This window comes from Heptranchias perlo, chromosome 37 (assembly GCF_035084215.1).
Source record: "Heptranchias perlo isolate sHepPer1 chromosome 37, sHepPer1.hap1, whole genome shotgun sequence".
NCBI lineage: Eukaryota > Metazoa > Chordata > Chondrichthyes > Hexanchiformes > Hexanchidae > Heptranchias > Heptranchias perlo.
Window position 1 is genome coordinate 5,850,132 of NC_090361.1, and position 19,288 is coordinate 5,869,419.

General features: G+C 45.1%; 1 protein-coding gene and 1 long non-coding RNA gene across 2 annotated transcripts in view; one reads left to right on the forward strand and one right to left on the reverse strand.

Moving 5' to 3' along the window:
* LOC137304276 (uncharacterized) overlaps positions 1 to 19,275 on the reverse strand; it is a 35,251-nt gene extending 15,976 nt beyond the window's left edge. Inside the window, exon 1 of the long non-coding RNA XR_010958534.1 lies at positions 19,181 to 19,275. This is a non-coding gene — a long non-coding RNA (uncharacterized lncRNA). The remainder of the gene's footprint in view (positions 1 to 19,180) is intronic.
* On the forward strand, positions 2,202 to 10,044 carry LOC137304560 (microfibril-associated glycoprotein 4-like). Its single transcript, XM_067973214.1, has 4 exons — positions 2,202 to 2,243; positions 5,543 to 5,639; positions 7,900 to 8,082; positions 9,782 to 10,044. Exons 1-4 carry the CDS (start codon positions 2,217 to 2,219, stop codon positions 10,042 to 10,044), a joined length of 570 nt encoding a protein of 189 aa, XP_067829315.1. The 5' UTR covers positions 2,202 to 2,216.
* Positions 19,276 to 19,288: the final 13 nt, after the last annotated feature.

A 19,288-nucleotide genomic window follows, 5' to 3' on the forward strand; every position in this document is an offset into this window, starting at 1 on the left:
AACTTGAAAAGCTTATCTTGCTTTCATTGGAGAAAAAAAGGATTGAGGAGAGGCATTCACAAGTAATTAGTGCTGTCTTTGTTCCCTCGTTCAAAAAGGAGCGGGATAACTTCCTGGTTTGTGGATGAGACTAATTCAGTGCAGACTTTAAAATGTGTCCTGCTGTGTTACAGTTCCACCTCAGCCTCTGGCTAGTTGCTTTGTGCTCCCAGCAAGTTTTGGTGATGTCTGGGCCCTACTGGAATCTGGCTTTGCTGAAACCCCATCGTCATCGTCAACGTCAACACTTGCGTAAGTTCAGATTGGGTCGATGAGTTAGCGTGTTTGATGTAGTCTACATGGATTTTAGCAAAGCTCTTGACAAGGTCCCACATGGCAGACTGGTCAGAAAAGGAAAAGCCCATGGGATCCAAGGGAAAGTAGCAAGTTGGATCCAAAATTGGCTCAGTGGCAGGTCGACGGGTGTTTTTATGACTGGAAGGCTATTTCTAGTGGGGTTCCGCAAGGCTCAGTACTAGGTCCCTTACTTTTTGTGGTATATATCAATGATTTAGACTTAAATGTAGGAGGCATGAATAAGAAGTTTGCAGATGATACAAAAATTGGCTATGTGGTTGATAGTGAGGAGGAAAGCTGTAGACTGCAGGAAGATATCAATGGACTGGTCAGGTGGGTAGAAAAGTGGCAAATGGAATTCAATCCGGAGAAATAAGGTAATGCTTTTGGGGAGGGCAAACAAGGCAAGGGAATACACAATAAATGGTAGGATACTAAGAAGTGTAGAGGAACAGAGGGACCTTGGATTGCATGTCCACAGATCCCTGAAGGTAGCAGAACAGGTAGATAAGGTGGTTAAGAAGACATACGGGATACTTTCCTTTATTAGCTGAGGCATAGAATATAAGAACAGGGAGGTTATGCTAGAACTGTATAAAACACTAGTTAGACCACAGCTTGAGTACTGCGTACAGTTCTGGTCACCACATTACAGGAAAGATGTGATTGCACTAGTGAGGGTACGGAGGAGATTTATGAGGATGTTGCCAGGACTGGAGAATTTTAGCTATGAGGAAAGATTGGATAGACGGGGGTTGTTTTCAGAGGAGGCTGAGGAGAGATGTAATTGAGGTGTATAAAATTATGAGAGGACTTATTTCCCATAACAGAGAGGACAATAACTAGGGTGCATAGATTTAAAGTCATTAGTAGAAGGATTAGAGGGGAGTTGAGGAGAAATGTCTTCACCCAGAGGGTGGTGGGGGTCTGGAACTCACTGCCTGAAAGGGTGGTCGAGGCAGAAACCCTCAACTCATTTAAAAAGCACCTGAAGTGCCGTAACCTACAGGGCTACAGACCAAGAGCTGGAAAGTGGGATTAGGCTGGATAGCTCTTTTTCAGCCAGCACAAACACGACGGACCGAATGGCCTCCTTCTGTGCTGTAAATTTCTATGATTCTATGATTTATGGAAAACACAAGCATTTGATAACAGCACATTACACTTTTTTTCCTAGACCTCTTGAGGCCCGAGACCTAATTTAGATGTAAAAGTCGCAGCCTGATGACATAATTGGCACCATGACCTTATTGAAACTCACGGATTTATCGGGACAACCCTGACAGCTCGACCATGGCCAGAGTCCGCAAAGCGGCCAGAAGAGGGTCATATCAATCCAGGGAGAGTGTGTAGATATTGCTTAGGAGGAACAAGTGAAAGTTCAAGGCAGATTACCATCATACTATTGATAAAATAGAGAGACAAGGAACATTGCAATGGAGAGAGAGGGTTGGGAGCTAGAGGGGAGGGATCACCTGCCAGACGACAAGCTTGTTTTGTATGGAGTGTGCGAGAGGTGTTTGAGGAGCCTACCCAAATATGGGAGCAACCTTCGAGTCTAGGATGGAATTGGGCTTTTGGGAGATGGGGGTTGTAGAGGGGGAAAAGAAAGGGGAAACCAAGCCTCTTGGAGACAGCTTTAACATTGGAGGAGATGCAATGGAGGAGTTGGTGATGCCAAGAATGTCCACAAATAATTCTTTACACTAACGACTTGCTGATTCCATACAGGTACAGGTACAAGAATCTTGAACCACGGGGTGTCCTGGCATAACTTTCCAACTGATTGTTTGGATATTTATCACCAAGGATTTCATAGAAGTGGGGTTTATCAGATCTACCCCTCTGAACCTTTCCTTCCACTGAATGTTTACTGTGACATGGAGAGTGATGGTGGAGGCTGGACTGTAAGTTGGTGTCTTATATTATTTGAATTATTTTTTTCTGTAATCTTCTCCACTCCTCTCCTGAAGATGCCACTTAGTGCTGAGGTACAGTTCCACAGTACTTCACCAGGTGGCTATTAATGAGTGAGCGTTTTGACCACGGAGAGCATCGCCATCGAGCCCAATCCTGACTTCACCTGATGTCCGCACGTGCATATTCCAGCAGAGGTCGCTGAATGATGTTTTTTCATAGTATCATTGAAATTTATGGCACAGAAGGAGGCCATTCGGCCCATCATGTCTGTGCTGGCCGAGAAAGAGCTATCATGCCTAATCCCACTTTCCAGCTCTTGGTCTGTAGCCTTGCAGGTTGCAGCACTTCAAATGCATTTCCAAGTACTTCTTAAATGCGATGAGGGTTTCTGCCTCTACCACCCTTTCAGGCAGTGAGTTCCAGACCCCCATCACCCTCTGGGTGAAAAAATTTCTCCTCGACTCCCTTCTAATCCTTCTACCAATTACTTTAAATCTATGCCGCCTGGTTCTTTCCCTCTACCTAGTGCTGAGGCCAGCTCCAGAACCCCTACCGTTGTCTTTTTTGAGATCAGTTATCAGACCAGGGATCAAACCTGGTTCAGGTGGCTGAGTATCACAGCAGGCAGTGGCCACCTTTACTTTTACCTGTGGCATTTGACGATATCTTAATTGAATGCAGCCCCGGTAGTAGAACGAGTTAGGACGACATCATGTCCCTTTTGGAGTGTGGGTTTGAATCCAGCCCCAGACTGATGGCATGGAAGTCTCATCTCTTTTCTGGCTGCTTTAATCCTGTGTTAAGACTAATTCGGACAGTTTTTGACCCAGCTATTAGTGGGTGCAAGTGCAACACTGCCCAAAATGTTCGCCCAACTTAGCCAAGAATGGTTAGAGAAAGGAAGGTCGGGGATGTATCAGAACGTGTGACTGTTTAATAAGAAAAGAAAGACTTGCATTTATATAGCACCTTTCACTGCCTCGGGACTGTCCCAAAGCGCTTTACAGCCAATGAAGTACTTTTTTGAAGTGTCGTAATGTAGGAAACGTTACCAAATGTCAGGGTTGGTGCAAGAAAAGGAACAAGTCGCACTGGGTGTGATGGAGGGTGCATTTTTGAGACAGGAACAACAGCATATTGTTGAAACAGAGCATTCTGTACCTGCTTATGTTCCACCAGGCCAGGGAATATTCAGCGCTGATGCTATAGAGTGTTCTTGTCCATACCTCATATTGATGAACACAAAAAATTCATATATTTGAAAATAGACTATCTACCCCAGGTCTGGGTATCAAATAATTCAAATCTTAATGAACTTTTAAATTTCTTTAAAACCAGTTTTTGCAAGTTTTAAGTGCCTTGTTGCTGCTTTGTCAACCAGTGAAAACAACCCTTCACTATTGATCTCAAAACCTGCCAGAATTTTGAAGATCTCTAATTGTTCCCTCGAATCTTCTCTGTTCCAATTTTTTAAACCTTTTTTTTTATGATTAGTGATCGCTCGTTCCTGGTATCATTCCACTGATCGTAACTGTAGCCTCAAATAAAAAACAGAAAATGCTGGAGAAGCTCAGCAAGTCAGGCGGCATCTGTGGAGAAAGAAACAGAGATAACGTTTCAGGTCGAAGACCTTTCGTCAGAACTGGAAGATGCTAAAATAGTTAAAGTTTTTAAGCAAGTACAGAGCCGGGGAAAGGTGGGGGGGGGGGAGGGGGGAGAGGGGAGGGAGGGGAGGGGAGGAGAGGAGAGGAAAGAACAAAAGGGAAGGTCTGTGATAGGGTGGAGGGGGTAGGAGTGATTCAATGACAAAAGGGATGATGGTGCAAGGCAAGGAGGGTGATAATGGGACAAGTTAAGAAACAAAAGATGGGTCTAGAGGAGCTGTAAATGGCAACAACAGAACCATTACCAGCACCCGCTGACCGAAAAAATGGGAGCAGTGGTTATGATCTGAAGTTATTAAAATCAATGTTAAGTCTGGAAGGTTGTTTTTCCATGACACTGACATCCTTCCTCTAATGAGGTGACACATTTGCACCCGATTGGCTCAAATATACTCTGTAAAGCAATAATGAATCATGATTGAACGGATAGAGAACCTGCCAATGAGGATGTAGCATCTTAAAAGAAAAAGCATTTATTAAAAAAAGGCAATTAAGCTCTAACTGTCCTTAGGATGCGCTTACTTAGAGGGACAGACAAGTTTCAGCATAATTCCACCTTAGCAGCAAAATACTACATTGTGCTTTACAAGGTATAACGGTCCTGGCATCGCATATTACAGTGAGCATCGCCACAGGAGATCGGCAAGTAATTTAAAAGACTTAAAGGGAAAAAAAGTAATGCACATTTTCATCCAACTTCACCCCCAATGGGGTAATTTTTGATTTTGTGTGATTGGCCGCCCGTTTTATATCTCTCCTGATTTTTATACCCAATTGAAGTCAAAGGCTATAAACAGCGGGAGAGATATCAATCAGGCAGCCCGTTTCACACTATCGCACTATGACCCCCATCGGGGTTGGAATTGGTCTCGGGGAGGTAGCGCAAAGCAGATGGTTGCGATTTGGGGGCCCGTTTTACACCCCGCCCGATCCTCTTTTCCAATGACTGTTGCACCAATGCCAAAGACCAGTTTCATCCCCATTATGACCCGCTTGGCCTCCAGATTCGAGGCACTTCCGAGACTCGCAACAGAAATACGTCCCTTGATTGCCTCGCCTTAACCCTGAGGGTAGGATTGGCGTCTTGAAAGGATGGGCTGCTGAGCTGCCTTCTATTCTACCTCGTGGTTTCAAAGGCCTGTGCCCATGCAATGAAATATCATGTTCTACTCAAAATCTAGCAAAGAAGATGGCCTGGTTTGAGAGACCGATTGTTACTGGGACACCTCTCAAGACCAATAGTGCAGGACACCTCCAAAGTTGACGGAGACAAGACGAGGGAAATTATCAGGCTGTGAGCGGACAGGGAGTTTAATTTTTTTTCCTTGTAAAGTATGTAGAAGAAAGCAGTTTTCCTGCAAAGGCAAGCTCTATCCAGGAGCATTTTATCTGGTCATTATCATATTGCTGTTTGTGGGATCTTGCTGTGTGCAAATTGGCTGCTGCGTTTCCTACATTACAACAGTGACTACACTTCAAAAAGTACTTCATTGGCTGTAAAGCGCTTTGGGACGTTGTGAAAGGTGCTATATAAATGCAAGTTTGTTCTTTTTAGGAGAAGCGATTTGGGTAGGATTTGGGACAGTCAAAATGTTGTAATTCCCCCATTTTGTGTTTACAAGGTGTTTCAGAAAAGAAAGGATGGCTCTGTTAACTTCTACCGAGGATGGGACGATTATAAACTGGGCTTTGGGACCGCAGACGGTGAATATTGGCTCGGTGAGTAGGAGCTGAAGGGCTGAGTGTTCAACCATTGCCATTGATTTTCATAGAATCTTACAGCACAGAAGGAGGCCGTTCCGCCCATTGTGCCTGTGCTGGCTCTTTGAAAGAGCTATTCAATTAGTCCCACTCCCCCTGCTCTTTCCCCATAACCCTGAAAATGTTTCCTTTTCAAGTATATATCCAATTCCCTTTTGAAGCTTACTATTGAATCTACTTCCACCGCCCTTTCAGGAAGTGCATTCCGGATCATAATAACTCACTGCGGGAAAAAAAATTCTCATCTCCCCTCCCTCTGGTTCTTTTGTCAAATTAACTTAAATCTGTGCCCTCTGATTACCAACCCTCCTGCCAGTGGAAATGGTTTCTTCCTATCTATTCTACCAAACCCCTCATAATTTTGAACACCTCTATTAAATCTCCCTTTAACCTTCTCTGCTCGAAGGGGAACAATCCCAGCTTGTGGACCATTAGCAGCTTCTCTGAAACAATTGTTTTTTAAAATGTTTTTGGCCAATGTACCCCCCGCTAAAAGTAATCCATTCCAGTAATAAGCCAGTCAAGAACCAGCGACAGGCTGGTAGTAGTTTTAAGGCAAAACACTAGAGCCATTTTAACTAAAAAAAAAACAAAAGAAAATTGTTCCGACACCTTTATCTTTTTCTCCACCTGTCCTATTTTTATTTATTTAATTAGAATATCTTCCCTACCTCCAACGTAGCCAGGCCGACCTTTGCTGCGTTTTTACACATCAAAACGAGAAGCAGGATGTCGCACAGCAATTTCCCAAGTGGAGTTTGTCATCTGTGTCACTTATCCCGAATAATGTGGGTGCAGCGGTGTAGTGGTTATGGCCCTAAACTAGCAACTTGTGAGTTCAAATCCTATCGTGGCAAGTTGCGAAATTTACTTCGATAAATCTGGTACGCTTGTTGCTTTGCACAATGACCCATGAAAGCTGCCATTTTGTTGTAAAACTGTCCTTCAGAAGGGAACTGGTCGTGACTCCAGTCCCACATTGTGACTCATAAGGGGGGACTTTTAACTTTCTCCGCCCGATTGGAACGGGGGGCTAAAATCCGAGCGGGACACTTAACACTCGCTTCCCGCTCAGTGGCTATTTTAGTGCCGCTCTTGTCTTGGGAGCCTGACTCCGGCGATATGCAAATTGGGGTGTGTAGATCAGTTTGACAATACGGTGGCAATCAGTAATTTTAATGATTACAGTACAACTAGCAAGGCATTAAGTACAGAAGATGGATATTATCTCAATCCTTTTGGGGAACAGGTGCCCATGTGTTGAAATTGTTTGTTCTTTGCTCTTGTTCTGCTTTTCCCCCTTAAGCCAGTTCTTTATACACCCCCAACTTCATGCGGTACCCACATGATCATGCCATCAGCCAATCAGCCCGTTTAACCCATATAGGGACCCTGCTTCCATTTTGTTCCTCCCTGACGCTTTTTAGCAGTTTTCCAGCAGACGCAATTTAAAACAAACTGCAGTAAGACAGTTTAGGATTACGGGCCCCAACACTCAGCTGGGAACCCGACGCTATTTTAACTGCCCTCTGAACGGGGCATCCGTCGCACTGCTCAGTAAAACTTGGCAGGCACCCAGCAGAGTAAAACATATCTTTGCGGGGCTCGGAGGAGCAGGATCTGGGCTGCCCGATATCCATGGACCCAGGTGAGCTGGCTCTGGACGCCTGTTTTGGGCGGGAAGCCAGCCAGTTGGATGTCAACGGGATCCGGACGTCAAAATGGACCTTTGCCACCCTGCCCACAGCTCCCGGGCGAGTGGCCCGTCTGTCCTGCCAGCTCTCTGCCTGGAATTAACATTCCCTCCTTTGAAGTGATCTAGTCAGCTACTATCAACTCAAGGAGAAAGATCATCACCTTCTCAAGTGGGGCACCTAGGGAGGGGCAACAAATGCAGACCTTGCCCGCATCCCGAGACAGGGTTTTGATTAAAAAGCAAGCAAAGAGCAAATACTGAGGATTGACCTGTGGGGACCAGCAGTGCAGCAGACGGAGGCCAACAGCACAGGAGGCCTCTGGTCTTCTTCAAGGCTGTTGTTTCCCCCTCTGAAGTTGCCAGTGGCTTTTAGAAATCTGCACCGGAGGCCGTTCTTTACAAAGAAGGGCATCTGAGGAACAATCGGCACAGGGTCTTGTTGGTTACAGAGATGATGCTCTCTCTCTCAGTCAAATGGCAACAATTCTCCCTTTTATAAATCTGAGTATATATTCCCTGCAGGTCTGAAGAACATACACTCGTTAACAGCCGGGAGGAAATATGAGCTAAGAGTCGACTTGGAAGATTTTGAGAACATTACTGTGTTCGCAAAGTACAGGGAGTTTGCTCTGTCTCCCAACGCCATTAATGCAGAAGAAAACGGCTACAGTCTCCATGTGTCAGGCTTCATTGATGGAGGAGCAGGTATTTGTTCTCCCCGAGGCCTCAGTTAGACCTACCTTTGCTACACTTGATCTTGTTCTCTCGCCCACTGTCCTCACACATACACTTCAGGTGTCAGCCGTAGCTCAGTGAGTAGCACTCTCGTCTCCGAGTCAGAAGGTTGTGGGTTCAAGTCCCACTCCAGAGACTTGAGCATAAAATCTAGGCTGACACTCCAGTGCAGTACTGAGGGAGTGCTTCGCTGGCGGAGGTGCCTTTTGGATGAGATGTTAAACCGAGGTTCCGTCTGCCCTCTCAAGCGGACGTAAAAGATCCCATGGCACTATTTCGAAGCAGAGCAGGAGAGTTCTCCCCGGTGTCCTGGCCAATATTTATCCCTCAACCATCATTAAAACAGATTGTCTGTTAATGATCATATTGCTGTTTGTGGGATCTTGCTGTGCACAAATTGGCTGCCGCGTTTCCTACATTACAACAGTGACTACCTTCAAAAGTACTTAATTGGCTTCAAAGCGCTTTGGGACGTCCTGAGGTCATGAAAGGTGCTATATAAATTCAAGTCTTTCTTTTCTTATTAAACAGTCACATGGCCTGGAACATCCCTGATGGGTGTTGAGTTAGCTGACATCGATAGGCCGGTTATCGCACCTTTGCTGGCTCCTTGACCGTTCGGGTGGCCACCTGATGGTCCGCTTTTGGGGCTGGGCACCAGGTAATTCTGGTCATCCAAAACCACACAGTAGAAGTCCTTATATGAGGTATTGGTGAAACCGCACCTGGAATACTGCATACAGTTTTGGTCTCCATACTTAAGAAAAGACATATTTGCTCTCGAGGCAGTACAAAGAAGGTTCACTCGGTTAATCCCGGGGATGAGGGGGTGGACATATGAGGAGAGGTTGAGTAGATTGGGACTCTACTCATTGGAGTTCAGAAGAATGAGAGACGATCTTATTGAAACATATAAGATTGTGAAGGGGCTTGATCGGGTGGATGCGGTAAGGATGTTCCCAAGGATGGGTGAAACTAGAACTAGGGGGCATAATCTTAGAATAAGGGGCTGCTCTTTCAAAACTGAGATGAGGAGAAACTTCTTCACTCAGAGGGTAGTAGGTCTGTGGAATTTGCTGCCCCAGGAAGCTGTGGAAGCTACATCATTAAATAAATTTAAAACAGAAATGGACAGTTTCCTAGAAGTAAAGGGAATTAGGGGTTACGGGGAGCGGGCAGGAAATTGGACATGAATTTAGATTTGAGATTAGGATCAGATCAGCCATGATCTTATTGAATGGCGGAGCAGGCTCGAGGGGCTGAATGGCCTACTCCTGCTCCTATTTCTTATGTTCTTATTAAGTCCAATTTTTGCGATTTGCCCCGTTAAGGAGAGGAAGAATTGGCCAGAGTACCTGATGGTGTCCAGTGGCCACAGCTGGAAGATGCACCTCCTGGATATTGAGTGAGGATAGGACTAGACTATACTGCGATGCACCTCGTGGTGGATTAGCTCATTGATACTTGCCATCCAGACTCCAAACTGAATAGTGGCAACTAAGACAAAAGGCTGAAGGCTTGTGAGAATCATGGTCCCAGCCTTAAGAAGAGAAGGGGAAAAACTGGAGGGGTGGGGAGGGTGAATAAAAATTGCATCTGGATTAAAATGAGGAGCTCTGTTGCTCTTCAGCTTGTCCCTAATTGGCCTACTTTGTGTGATCTGTTTCAGGAGACTCACTTGCCTATCATAATGGACTCAAGTTCAGCACTTTCGACAGCAATCACCAGGGTCCCATAAACTGTGCACGGAATAACTCGGGAGCTTTTTGGTACAAGTCCTGTCACACAGCGAACCTCAACGGCCTCTATTTAAGAGGGGCGCATCCATCCTACGCCAATGGAGTCCACTGGGGCACATGGACTGGGTATTACTATTCCCTCAAAGCTACGGCCATGAAAATGAGGCCAACCTCTTCACAGATTCTGGCTTAGAAAGTGCATCTACAGTTCTCCATCCCGAGTTTACAATCCATAATTGCTGTATCCCACAGCTTGCTTTAAATACATGTTTCTGCTTTTCTGAAGGGCTGCCTGTAAAATTCGAGCTGCAGTACCTCTAAGTGCCTCTCGGCCTACTGGTGGCGCTATCGCACTAACCCACAGGCACCGTCCTCTGACTCACACAGGTACTGCAACACCATCAAACATGTCTGTGCTCTGTAAGGGTCAGGTTGATTTTATTTATTTAATGCTTATTTTCCATGCAGCTTTGGGATTTTTCTCTTCTTGCTGACCTCTGCTGATCACTAGAAGCTCTAATTTTTGACTATGACGGGCAGGAAAAGACCTACTGGTCCATCAAGCCTGCCCCACACCATGATGGCCTGAGTATCATGACTAGACATTTCCCTCCGCCTCCCCGTCCCCCGCAGCCATGTAATCTCCTGGGAGAGGCAAAAAAAGAGAAAAAACCCAGGGCCAATAAGGGAAAAAATACTCTGGGAAATTCCTCTCCGAGCCCCTCAGACGATTGAAACCAGTCCAGGAGATTACATGGACTGACTTTGGAACTCTCTTCCGCAAACAGCAATTGATACTAGCTCAATTGCTAAATTCAAATCTGAGATTGATAGCTTTTTGGCAACCACATGTATTAAGGGATATGGGCCAAAGGCAGGTATATGGCGTTAGATCACACATCAGCCATGATCTTATCAAATGGTGGAGCAGGCATGAGGGGCTGAACGGCCTATTCCTATTCCTATGTCCGATGTTCCTATGAGTGTTATTTGTAAAGGCACTTACCTTCTATATGATGCGATCCCTGCCCTAGTCAGGAAGCGGTCCAGCTCCCTCTTGAAGGCAGAGAGTCGGCACCCACCTCACCAGCCAGCAACACATTCCAGAGGCTCACTGCTCCCTGGGAAAAGAAGAATCGCCCAACATCTCTTGCGTAGTTTAAATTCGTGTCCCCCAGGGTGGCCACCTTTCCCGAATTGAACTGGAAGTCTGGGAGGTGGTGGCCAAGTAATTTTGAACATCAAAAACTGGCCAACAAAAGTCCAATCTTCAAATACTGCATTAAGAAAAAGCGCAGTGAAGTGAGAGGATCTGCTTTGCATTCACAGGAACGAGTGGAAACACACGGAATGGACTAAAAGCTTGGAAGCATTTAAGAACCAGTTGTGATTGGAGGAATATGGTATATTTTCTGTATGGATGAAGCAGGGTGAGGTGAATGGGCTTCCTCACCTGTGTTTATCCTGCCCATCACTATTCATAGAGAGAAAAGACAGGTTGATGGTTTAAACTTCACCAGGGAGGTTCAGTCCGAAACATTCTCCTGTCCTTTCTCTTCGCACTTGTTGACGGGCCTGCTGTCTGTTTCCAGCATTCTTTGTTTCAGATTTGCAGAGGGTTTTTTATTTATCCCTTTGCCTTTGACCCATCCCTGGTGCTGGCTCCATTTCAGGCCAGTGCCCAGCCAGCTGATACCAGTCTTTAAAATCTGCAACTAGTGAGAAGCCAGACCTGGGATAACAATGCAAATTGGCCCCTGACAATTTCCAAAGGTTGGGAGTCTATTTTCAAATTGGCCAAACAAGTTACATAGAAATACATGGAATTTACAGCACAGAAACAGGCCATTCGGCCCAACTGGTCTATGCTGGTGTTTATGCTCCACTCCTCCCACTTCCTCTTCATCTAACCCTGTCAGGTTAGCCTTCTATTCCTTTCTCCCTCATGTGTTTATCTAGCTTCCCCTTAAATGCGTCTATGCTATTTACCTCAACTGCTCCTTGTGGTAGTTGGATAGTTGAGTGTGTAAATGGCCACGCAGGAAAGGAAGCTCCCAGCGTCCAGCCCTGGTCTGTGCGGAGTTAGTTGATTTCAGCAGGGGTGCTACAATTGGCCTCATACAACTTGGGTAAAGGAAGAAGGAAATCAACCAAGGTTCCCCCTCCTGACTGCTAACTGTTAGAAATGGAATAGCCTGGTGGTGAAGGATAGAATACAAGAGCCTGGTCTTCAGTTGCTTCCAAGCCTTTATTCACAGAGATCCACATTACACCCACCACATCCTGGATAAGCTCTCATATAAAAAGGATACAAAAGAGTCCCCCAATTGACACACACCGCCTGAATACAATCAATACTAATTGGTATAAATCACATGATACAATCAACACTATCGAGCTGGAAAGTACAGCTGTGGACTTCAGGTGAGCGCAGGATTGCACTCAATGGTTGAATTGCATGCTAACATTCACTGTTCGGGCTCGCTCATGTAGAGTCGCACAGCATTTGCGGAATCATAAGAGCCTACACCTACAGGAGGGGGAGGGGGGAGAATGACGAGGCTCCTGAATTTGATGCTTAATTGGATCCGAACGCATTAGAGAGAGGCCAGTCCAGCTATTGCAAAAACGACAGCAACAACTTGCCATTCTATCGTGCCTTCAATGTATTTAATGTCCCAAGGCACGTCACAGAAGTGTAATCGGACAACCCTCCTGATTGGCGGGGAGTGCAGAAATAGTTTCTGAATTAGCGTGAAAGGTTGCCTCGATTTTGCAAGAAGTCACTGGGGGAATGTAATGCTGAAGATCGCAGGGTGGTGAGGAGCTTACTGAGGTGACTTTGTCTTTGGCTGTCTCACCCGGTGAGATATTCAAAGTCCCAACAGAAATAAATATCCAAACGAATGCATTCCCCCCCACCCCCCCCCCCCCCCGTCTTCCCAAAACTCTCAGATCTTGTCAAGGCGGGAATGTCGGTACGGGGGAATATCCTTAATCGTTAGTATCAAGTTACTGCCAGCTTGGGTGTATCATAGCACAGATTCAGGGAAAAAGCTCCCTCTGTTCTGCCCCAAAACAGTGCCCTCATTCTACCCCCATCTCTACGTTCCATACCAGTCATGCTTATGGCGTCTCTGATTGAGATTGCCAGTGAAATGCCAAACTCTATGCAATTTTCTGCTGTGGGCATGAGCCCATAGGAACAAGGATGAGACTGCCCAAACTCATTTCACTTGGGATCCTCTCAACAAAAAGAGAGAGCAAACTTTCACCCTGGGCTGCACCTCAGGGGTGATACGCAGTGTGCTGAGCCAGTGCATCACCCAGTTCTCCAGGAAATTAGCTTTTTATTATTAATTCTTGGCATGTGGGCATTGTTGGTAAGGGTTGGGCATTTATTGCCTATCCCTAGTTGCCCTTGAGAACATGGCGGTGAGCCTTCTACTAACTGAGCAAGCAGTGACCGTTTCCCACCTGCGTTTACCCCGACAGTTGGCACACCTAATCTTGCTGGAGCAAAATCCTGAACTCCAAAGCAAAAATGATCTTTTTATGTTTTTAGGCCCACCTTCGATTGTGGGTCAGTCGCTCAAACTTGCCCAATCTTTGAGAACAAAACCTACCAAAGCCTATCTTTATTCTAATTGCCTGCCTTAAGGGCTGGCATCATTAAACATTGCCAAGCAAGCACTGCAAGAGCTATGGGCAGTAGGAATGGCTATCTCTGGCTACATATCGCTGCCATCAGACAGTATCACGTCTTTAATGAAATCACAATAGGCCCCCACAGACAGGAGTTTTCAGAATGGGTGATAGAAAATCTGTGGGACTTACTGTTGGATCAAACAGTTTCGTACAATCTTTAAATAAACTGCTTTAACTCTTTGTAATATTCATTCAGACTGGTTTTATTGCATTTTTCCACAGTAACATAGGAACATACTAAATTGATGGGCAGAAAAAGACCAGCTGGTCTATCAAGCCTGCCCCACACACCATGATGGCCAGAGTATTATGACTAGACATTTCTTCCCTCCTCCGACCTCCCCCCTTGCGCCCTCCCCTCCCACCCCTCACACTCACCTCCACAGCCATGTAACCTCCTGGGAGGGGCAAAAAAATCCAGGGCCAATAAGGGAAAGCATACTCTGGGAAATTCCTCTCCGATCCCCTCAGGCAATCGAAACCAGTCCAGGAGATCACATGGATCAAAGGTATAGACACTTCTAAATGATGCGATCTCTGTTCCCAGTCAGGAACTGGTCCAGTTCCCTCTTGAAGGCTACGCACAGAGTCAGCACACCAGCCGGCAATGTATTCCAGATGCCCACAACTCTCTGGGAAAAGAACCGCCTAATATCCGGTCTATTCCTACTCTTCCATTGTTTAAATTCATGCCCCCTGGTCCTCCCCAATCTGTTAAATGGGAATAATCTATCAAAGGTGATGCTATCCAGCCCTCTAATTATTTTGTAGACCTTTATCAGGTCACCTCTAAGTCCAAGCTGCTCTAAAGTAAATAGACTAAGGTCCTTGAGCCTATTTGGGGTTCTTTAAGCTAGGAATAATTCTTGTAGCAAGTAATGCACAAACACTGAACACAATGTATCATGTATAATCAATGGGAGAGGAGGGCTGACGGGTGGTCCTGGTTCAGCAACTTCATATGCACGTTACAATCAGTGGATTCAAATATTCCATGTTACGGGGAGCTGAACTATCAGTCTCTGTAGCTCCACTGCGCGGGGGAAATTGGAACCGGCTATAAGTATCGGTAAGTGTTAGAACATAAGAAATTGGAGCAGGAGTAGGCCAATCGGCCCCTCGAGCCTGCTCCGCCATTCAATAAGATCATGGCTGATCTGATCCCAACCACAAATCTAAAGAACACAAGAAGTCGGAGCAGGACCCGGCCACATAGCCCCTGGGCCCTCTCCGCCACCCACAGGGCATTGACCGATCCGAACTCAGCTTCATGTCCAATTTCCTGCCCGCTCCCCATAACCCCTAATTCCCTTTACTTCTAGGAAACTGTCTATTTCTGTTTTAAATTTATCTAATGATGTAGCTTCCACAGCTTCCTGGGGCAGCAAATTCCACAGACCCACTACCCTCTGAGTGAAGAAGTTTCTCCTCATCTCAGTTTTGAAAGAGTGGCCCCTTATTCTAAGATTATGCCCCCTAGTTCTAGTTTCACCCATCTTTGGGAACATCCTTACTGCATCCACCCGATCAAGACCCTTCACAATCTTATATGTTTCAATAAGATCGCCTCTCATTCTTCTGAACTCCAATGAGTAGAGTCCCAATCTACTCAACCTCTCCTCATATGTCCGCCCCCTCATCCCCGGGATTAACCGAGTGAACCTTCTTTGTACTGCCTCGAGAGCAAGTATGTCTTTTCTTAAGTATGGAGACCAAAACTGTATGCAGTATTCCAGGTGCGGTCTCACCAATACCTTATATAACTGCAGCAATACCTCCTTGTTTTTATATTCTATCCCCCTAGCAATAAAAGCCAACATTCCGTTGGCTTTCTTGATCACCTGCTGCACCTGCATACCAACTTTTTGATTTTCTTGCACTAGGACCCCCAGATCCCTTTGTACTGCAGTACTTTCCAGTCTCTCGCCATTAAGAAAATAACTTGCTCTCTGATTTTTCCTGCCAAAGTGCATAACCTCACATTTTCCAATATTATATTGCATCTGCCAAATCTCCGCCCACTCACCCAGCCTGTCTATATCCCCTTGCAGGTTTTTTATGTCCTCCTCACTCTACTTTCCCTCCCATCTTTGTATCATCTGCAAATTTTGATATGTTGCACTCGGTCCCCTCCTCCAAATCGTTAATATAGATTGTAAAGAGTTGGGGACCCAGCACCGACCCCTGTGGAACACCACTGGTTACTGGTTGCCAGTCCGAAAATGAACCATTTATCCCAACTCTCTGCTTCCTGTTCGATAACCAATCCTCCACCCATGCCAGAATATTACCCCCAATCCCGTGATTTTTTATCTTAAGTAATAATCTTTTATGTGGCACCTTGTCGAATGCCTTCTGGAAGTCTAAATACACTATGTCCACTGGTTCCCCTTTATCCACCCTATACGTTATATCCTCGAAGAACTCAAGCAAATTTGTCAGACATGACTTCCCCTTCATAAAGCCATGCTGACTTTGTCCTATTAAATTATGCTTATCTAAATGTTCCGTTACTGTCTCCTTAATAATAGACTCCAAAATTTTACCCACCACAGATGTTAAGCTAACTGGCCTATAATTTCCAGCCTTCTGCCTACTACCCTTTTTAAATAACGGTGTTACATTAGCAGTTTTCCAATCTGCCGGGACCTCTCCTGAGTCCAGGGAATTTTGGAAAACTATCACCAAAGCATCCACAATCCCTACTGCCACTTCCCTCAAGACCCTAGGATGGAAGCCATCAGGTCCAGGGGATTTATCCGCCTTGAGTCCCATTATTTTACTGAGTACCATCTCCTGAGTGATTTTAATCGTATTTAGCTCCTCCCCCCCGAGAGTCCCCTGTTTGTCCAGTGTTGGGATATTCTTAGTGTTCTGGTACAATAACCCAATCTTATTGGGAACAGCAAGGCCTCAAGGCCAATGGTGCTTGCGGGAACAGCGACAACAACTTGCATTTATATAGCGCCTTTAACGTGGTAAAACGTCCCAAGGCGCTTCACTGGAGCGATTATCAAACAAAATTTGACACCGAGCCACATAAGGAGACATTAGGGCAGGTGACCAAAAGCTTGGTCAAAGAGGTACGTTTTAAGGAGGGTCTTAAAGGAGGAGAGAGAGGCGGAGATGTTTAGGGAGGGAATTCCAGAACTTAGGGCCCTAGGCAGCTGAAGGCACAGCCGCCAATGGTGGAGCGATTAAAATCAGGGATGCGCAAGAGGCCAGAAGTGGAGGAGCGCAGAGATCTCGGAGGCTTGTAGGGCTGGAGGAGGTTACAGAGATAAGGAGGTAAGGCCGCAGGGTCTGAGCCAACGGTGCGAGTCAGGCACAGAAACATGTTTGCCAACTGAGGAAACAAGCAATAGCTACCCTACCCCCAAAATGCTGACAATTCAAAATGAGCCCTCAGTATAAGCCGATGCTATGTGACAACAAGTAACTATACTGAAAGTGCAGTGGGACACTGGCTTGTAACTGTGCATACAGCAATATTCCTCACTCATTTTGGAGGAAATAAACAATAAGTACACAAGTGTTCAAGATACAGGATTTATTTTCTGGCAGGGGAGGGGGCTGCAGTACCAAGAAAATTTTGATTTTAACATTTTATTTGATACATTTCACAATGAACGTAGGGAAAAAAAATTATTTTATTTAAAAAGGAAAGGACATGTGCCCAATATTATTGATAACTATTCGCTATTTGTCATTTGAAAACAAGGTATTATTCTTTCCATTTCAAGACCTCTGAGTCCCAGTAACAGCAGAGGATCAATTTCTGTGATAAAAGGTTTTAATTCAATATTTTTAAAAAATTGCCTGACCACAAGTCGATCCAGTCTTATTGACCAGTGGATCATCCCAGTCAGGACCATAAGCACCATATTTGGAATTGTACATACTTCTTCCAAATGTTGTACCCCCTCCCCTTTCCCCATGCCAACTAATGGGTGCATTTTTAGGGAGGGCACTCTTCTTCCACCTTAATTGTAAGTTGACACTCTTCTCCCCTCACTCCCAGTTTAAGTTGATACTCTTCTCCCCTCACTCCCAGTTTAAGTTGATACTCTTCTCCCCTCACTCCCAGTTTAAGTTGATACTCTTCTCCCCTCACTCCCAGTTTAAGTTGATACTCTTCTCCCCTCTCCCAGTTTAAGTTGACACTCCTCCCCTCACTCCCAGTTTAAGTTGATACTCTTCTCTCCTCACTCCCAGTTTAAGTTGATACTCTTCTCTCCTCACTCCCAGTTTAAGTTGACACTCTTCTCCCCTCACTCCCAGTTTAAGTTGACACTCTTCTCCCCTCACTCCCAGTTTAAGTTGACACTCCTCCCCTCACTCCCAGTTTAAGTTGATACTCTTCTCCCCTCACTCCCAGTTTAAGTTGACACTCCTCCCCTCACTCCCAGTTTAAGTTGACACTCTTTTCCCCTCACTCCCAGTTTAAGTTGACACTCTTCTCCCCTCACTCCCAGTTTAGGCTGCCACTCTTCTTCCTTCCTCTTTACGGCTGTACTTTTCTCCCCTGCCCCAGTTTAAGTTGACACTCTGTTCCGTCCCCTCAGTTCATGCTCACTCCCAAACCTCTCACTAGATTTCTGTATGTAATTTTGCTAGCACAGTATATCACTTTTGTTGCTTTGCACTGGTAAATATTGTTTTCTTCAGTGATAGTATTGTTATTTCTGAGTAGCTGACTTTTGCTTTCTGAAGTTAGGATGGGGGTGGGCAGGGTCCGAGTGGATGTCAATATTTGTGGAAATGTTTGAACACCTCTGCTTTAAAACAATGTCCATAAACATTATATTAAAAAATCTTCTATTTCCTGTCCACAAGTTATACTTCCTGTTGTTATGATCTTTAGTTACACTCTTTATGTCACCAGTTAACATTGAAAATGCAAATGCTATGTATTGACAATTCCCTATGTAAACAGGTTCCGTAACATTGTAGTTGCAGGCTATAGTCAGTAGGTGGTGGTGTAGTTCCACCCTGTCCTCTGACACACTAAGCAATGTAATTCATCGAATTACATAGAAATTACAGCACAGAAACAGGCCATTCAGCCCAACTGGTCTGTGCTGGTGTTTATGCTCCACACGAGCCTCCTCCCACCCCTCTTCATCTAACCCCATCAGCATAACCTCTAGGGGGGAGATTTGCAGGGCTATGGGGAAAGAGCAGGGGAGTGGGACTAATTGGATAGCTCTTTCAAAGAGCTAACACAGACACGATGGGCCAAATAGCCTACTTCTGTGCCATATCATTCTATGATTCCCTTCTCCCTCGTGTTTATCTAGCTTCCCCTTAACTGCATCAATGCTATTTACCACAGCTACTCGTTGTGGTAGCGAGTCCCACATTCTACGGGTGAAGATGTTTCTCCTGAATTCCCTATTGAGAGATCTACTAGTATAAACATTTGTTTTAGCAAAATAAACTACCCTAAATTTACAGTAAAACAAATTTAAAAGAATTTGCATTCCAGCATTTGCTCAAAATAATTGATCATTGCTGATTTCTGCAGGTTTTTATTGCAGCAATAAATACTTTAGAAGTTAAACACTTAGTCACGACTTTACTTTTATATTTTTTAAAAAGCAAAACTTCTCATCACTTACCCTGCATTGGAAATCGTAATTTACTGTGATTTAAGGACTCATCATTTAATTATAATAATCATTTTTCCGCGGCCAATGCTTCGTTGTCCCTTTAAGTGCGGGTAACTC

Coding starts and splice junctions, on each gene's coding strand:
- LOC137304560 (XM_067973214.1), top strand. CDS start 2,217: ATGGAGAGTGATGGTGGAGGCTGGACT. Junction 5,640..7,899: donor AGACGGTGAATATTGGCTCG/GTGAGTAGGAGC, acceptor TATTCCCTGCAG/GTCTGAAGAACATACACTCG. Junction 8,083..9,781: donor CTTCATTGATGGAGGAGCAG/GTATTTGTTCTC, acceptor GATCTGTTTCAG/GAGACTCACTTGCCTATCAT.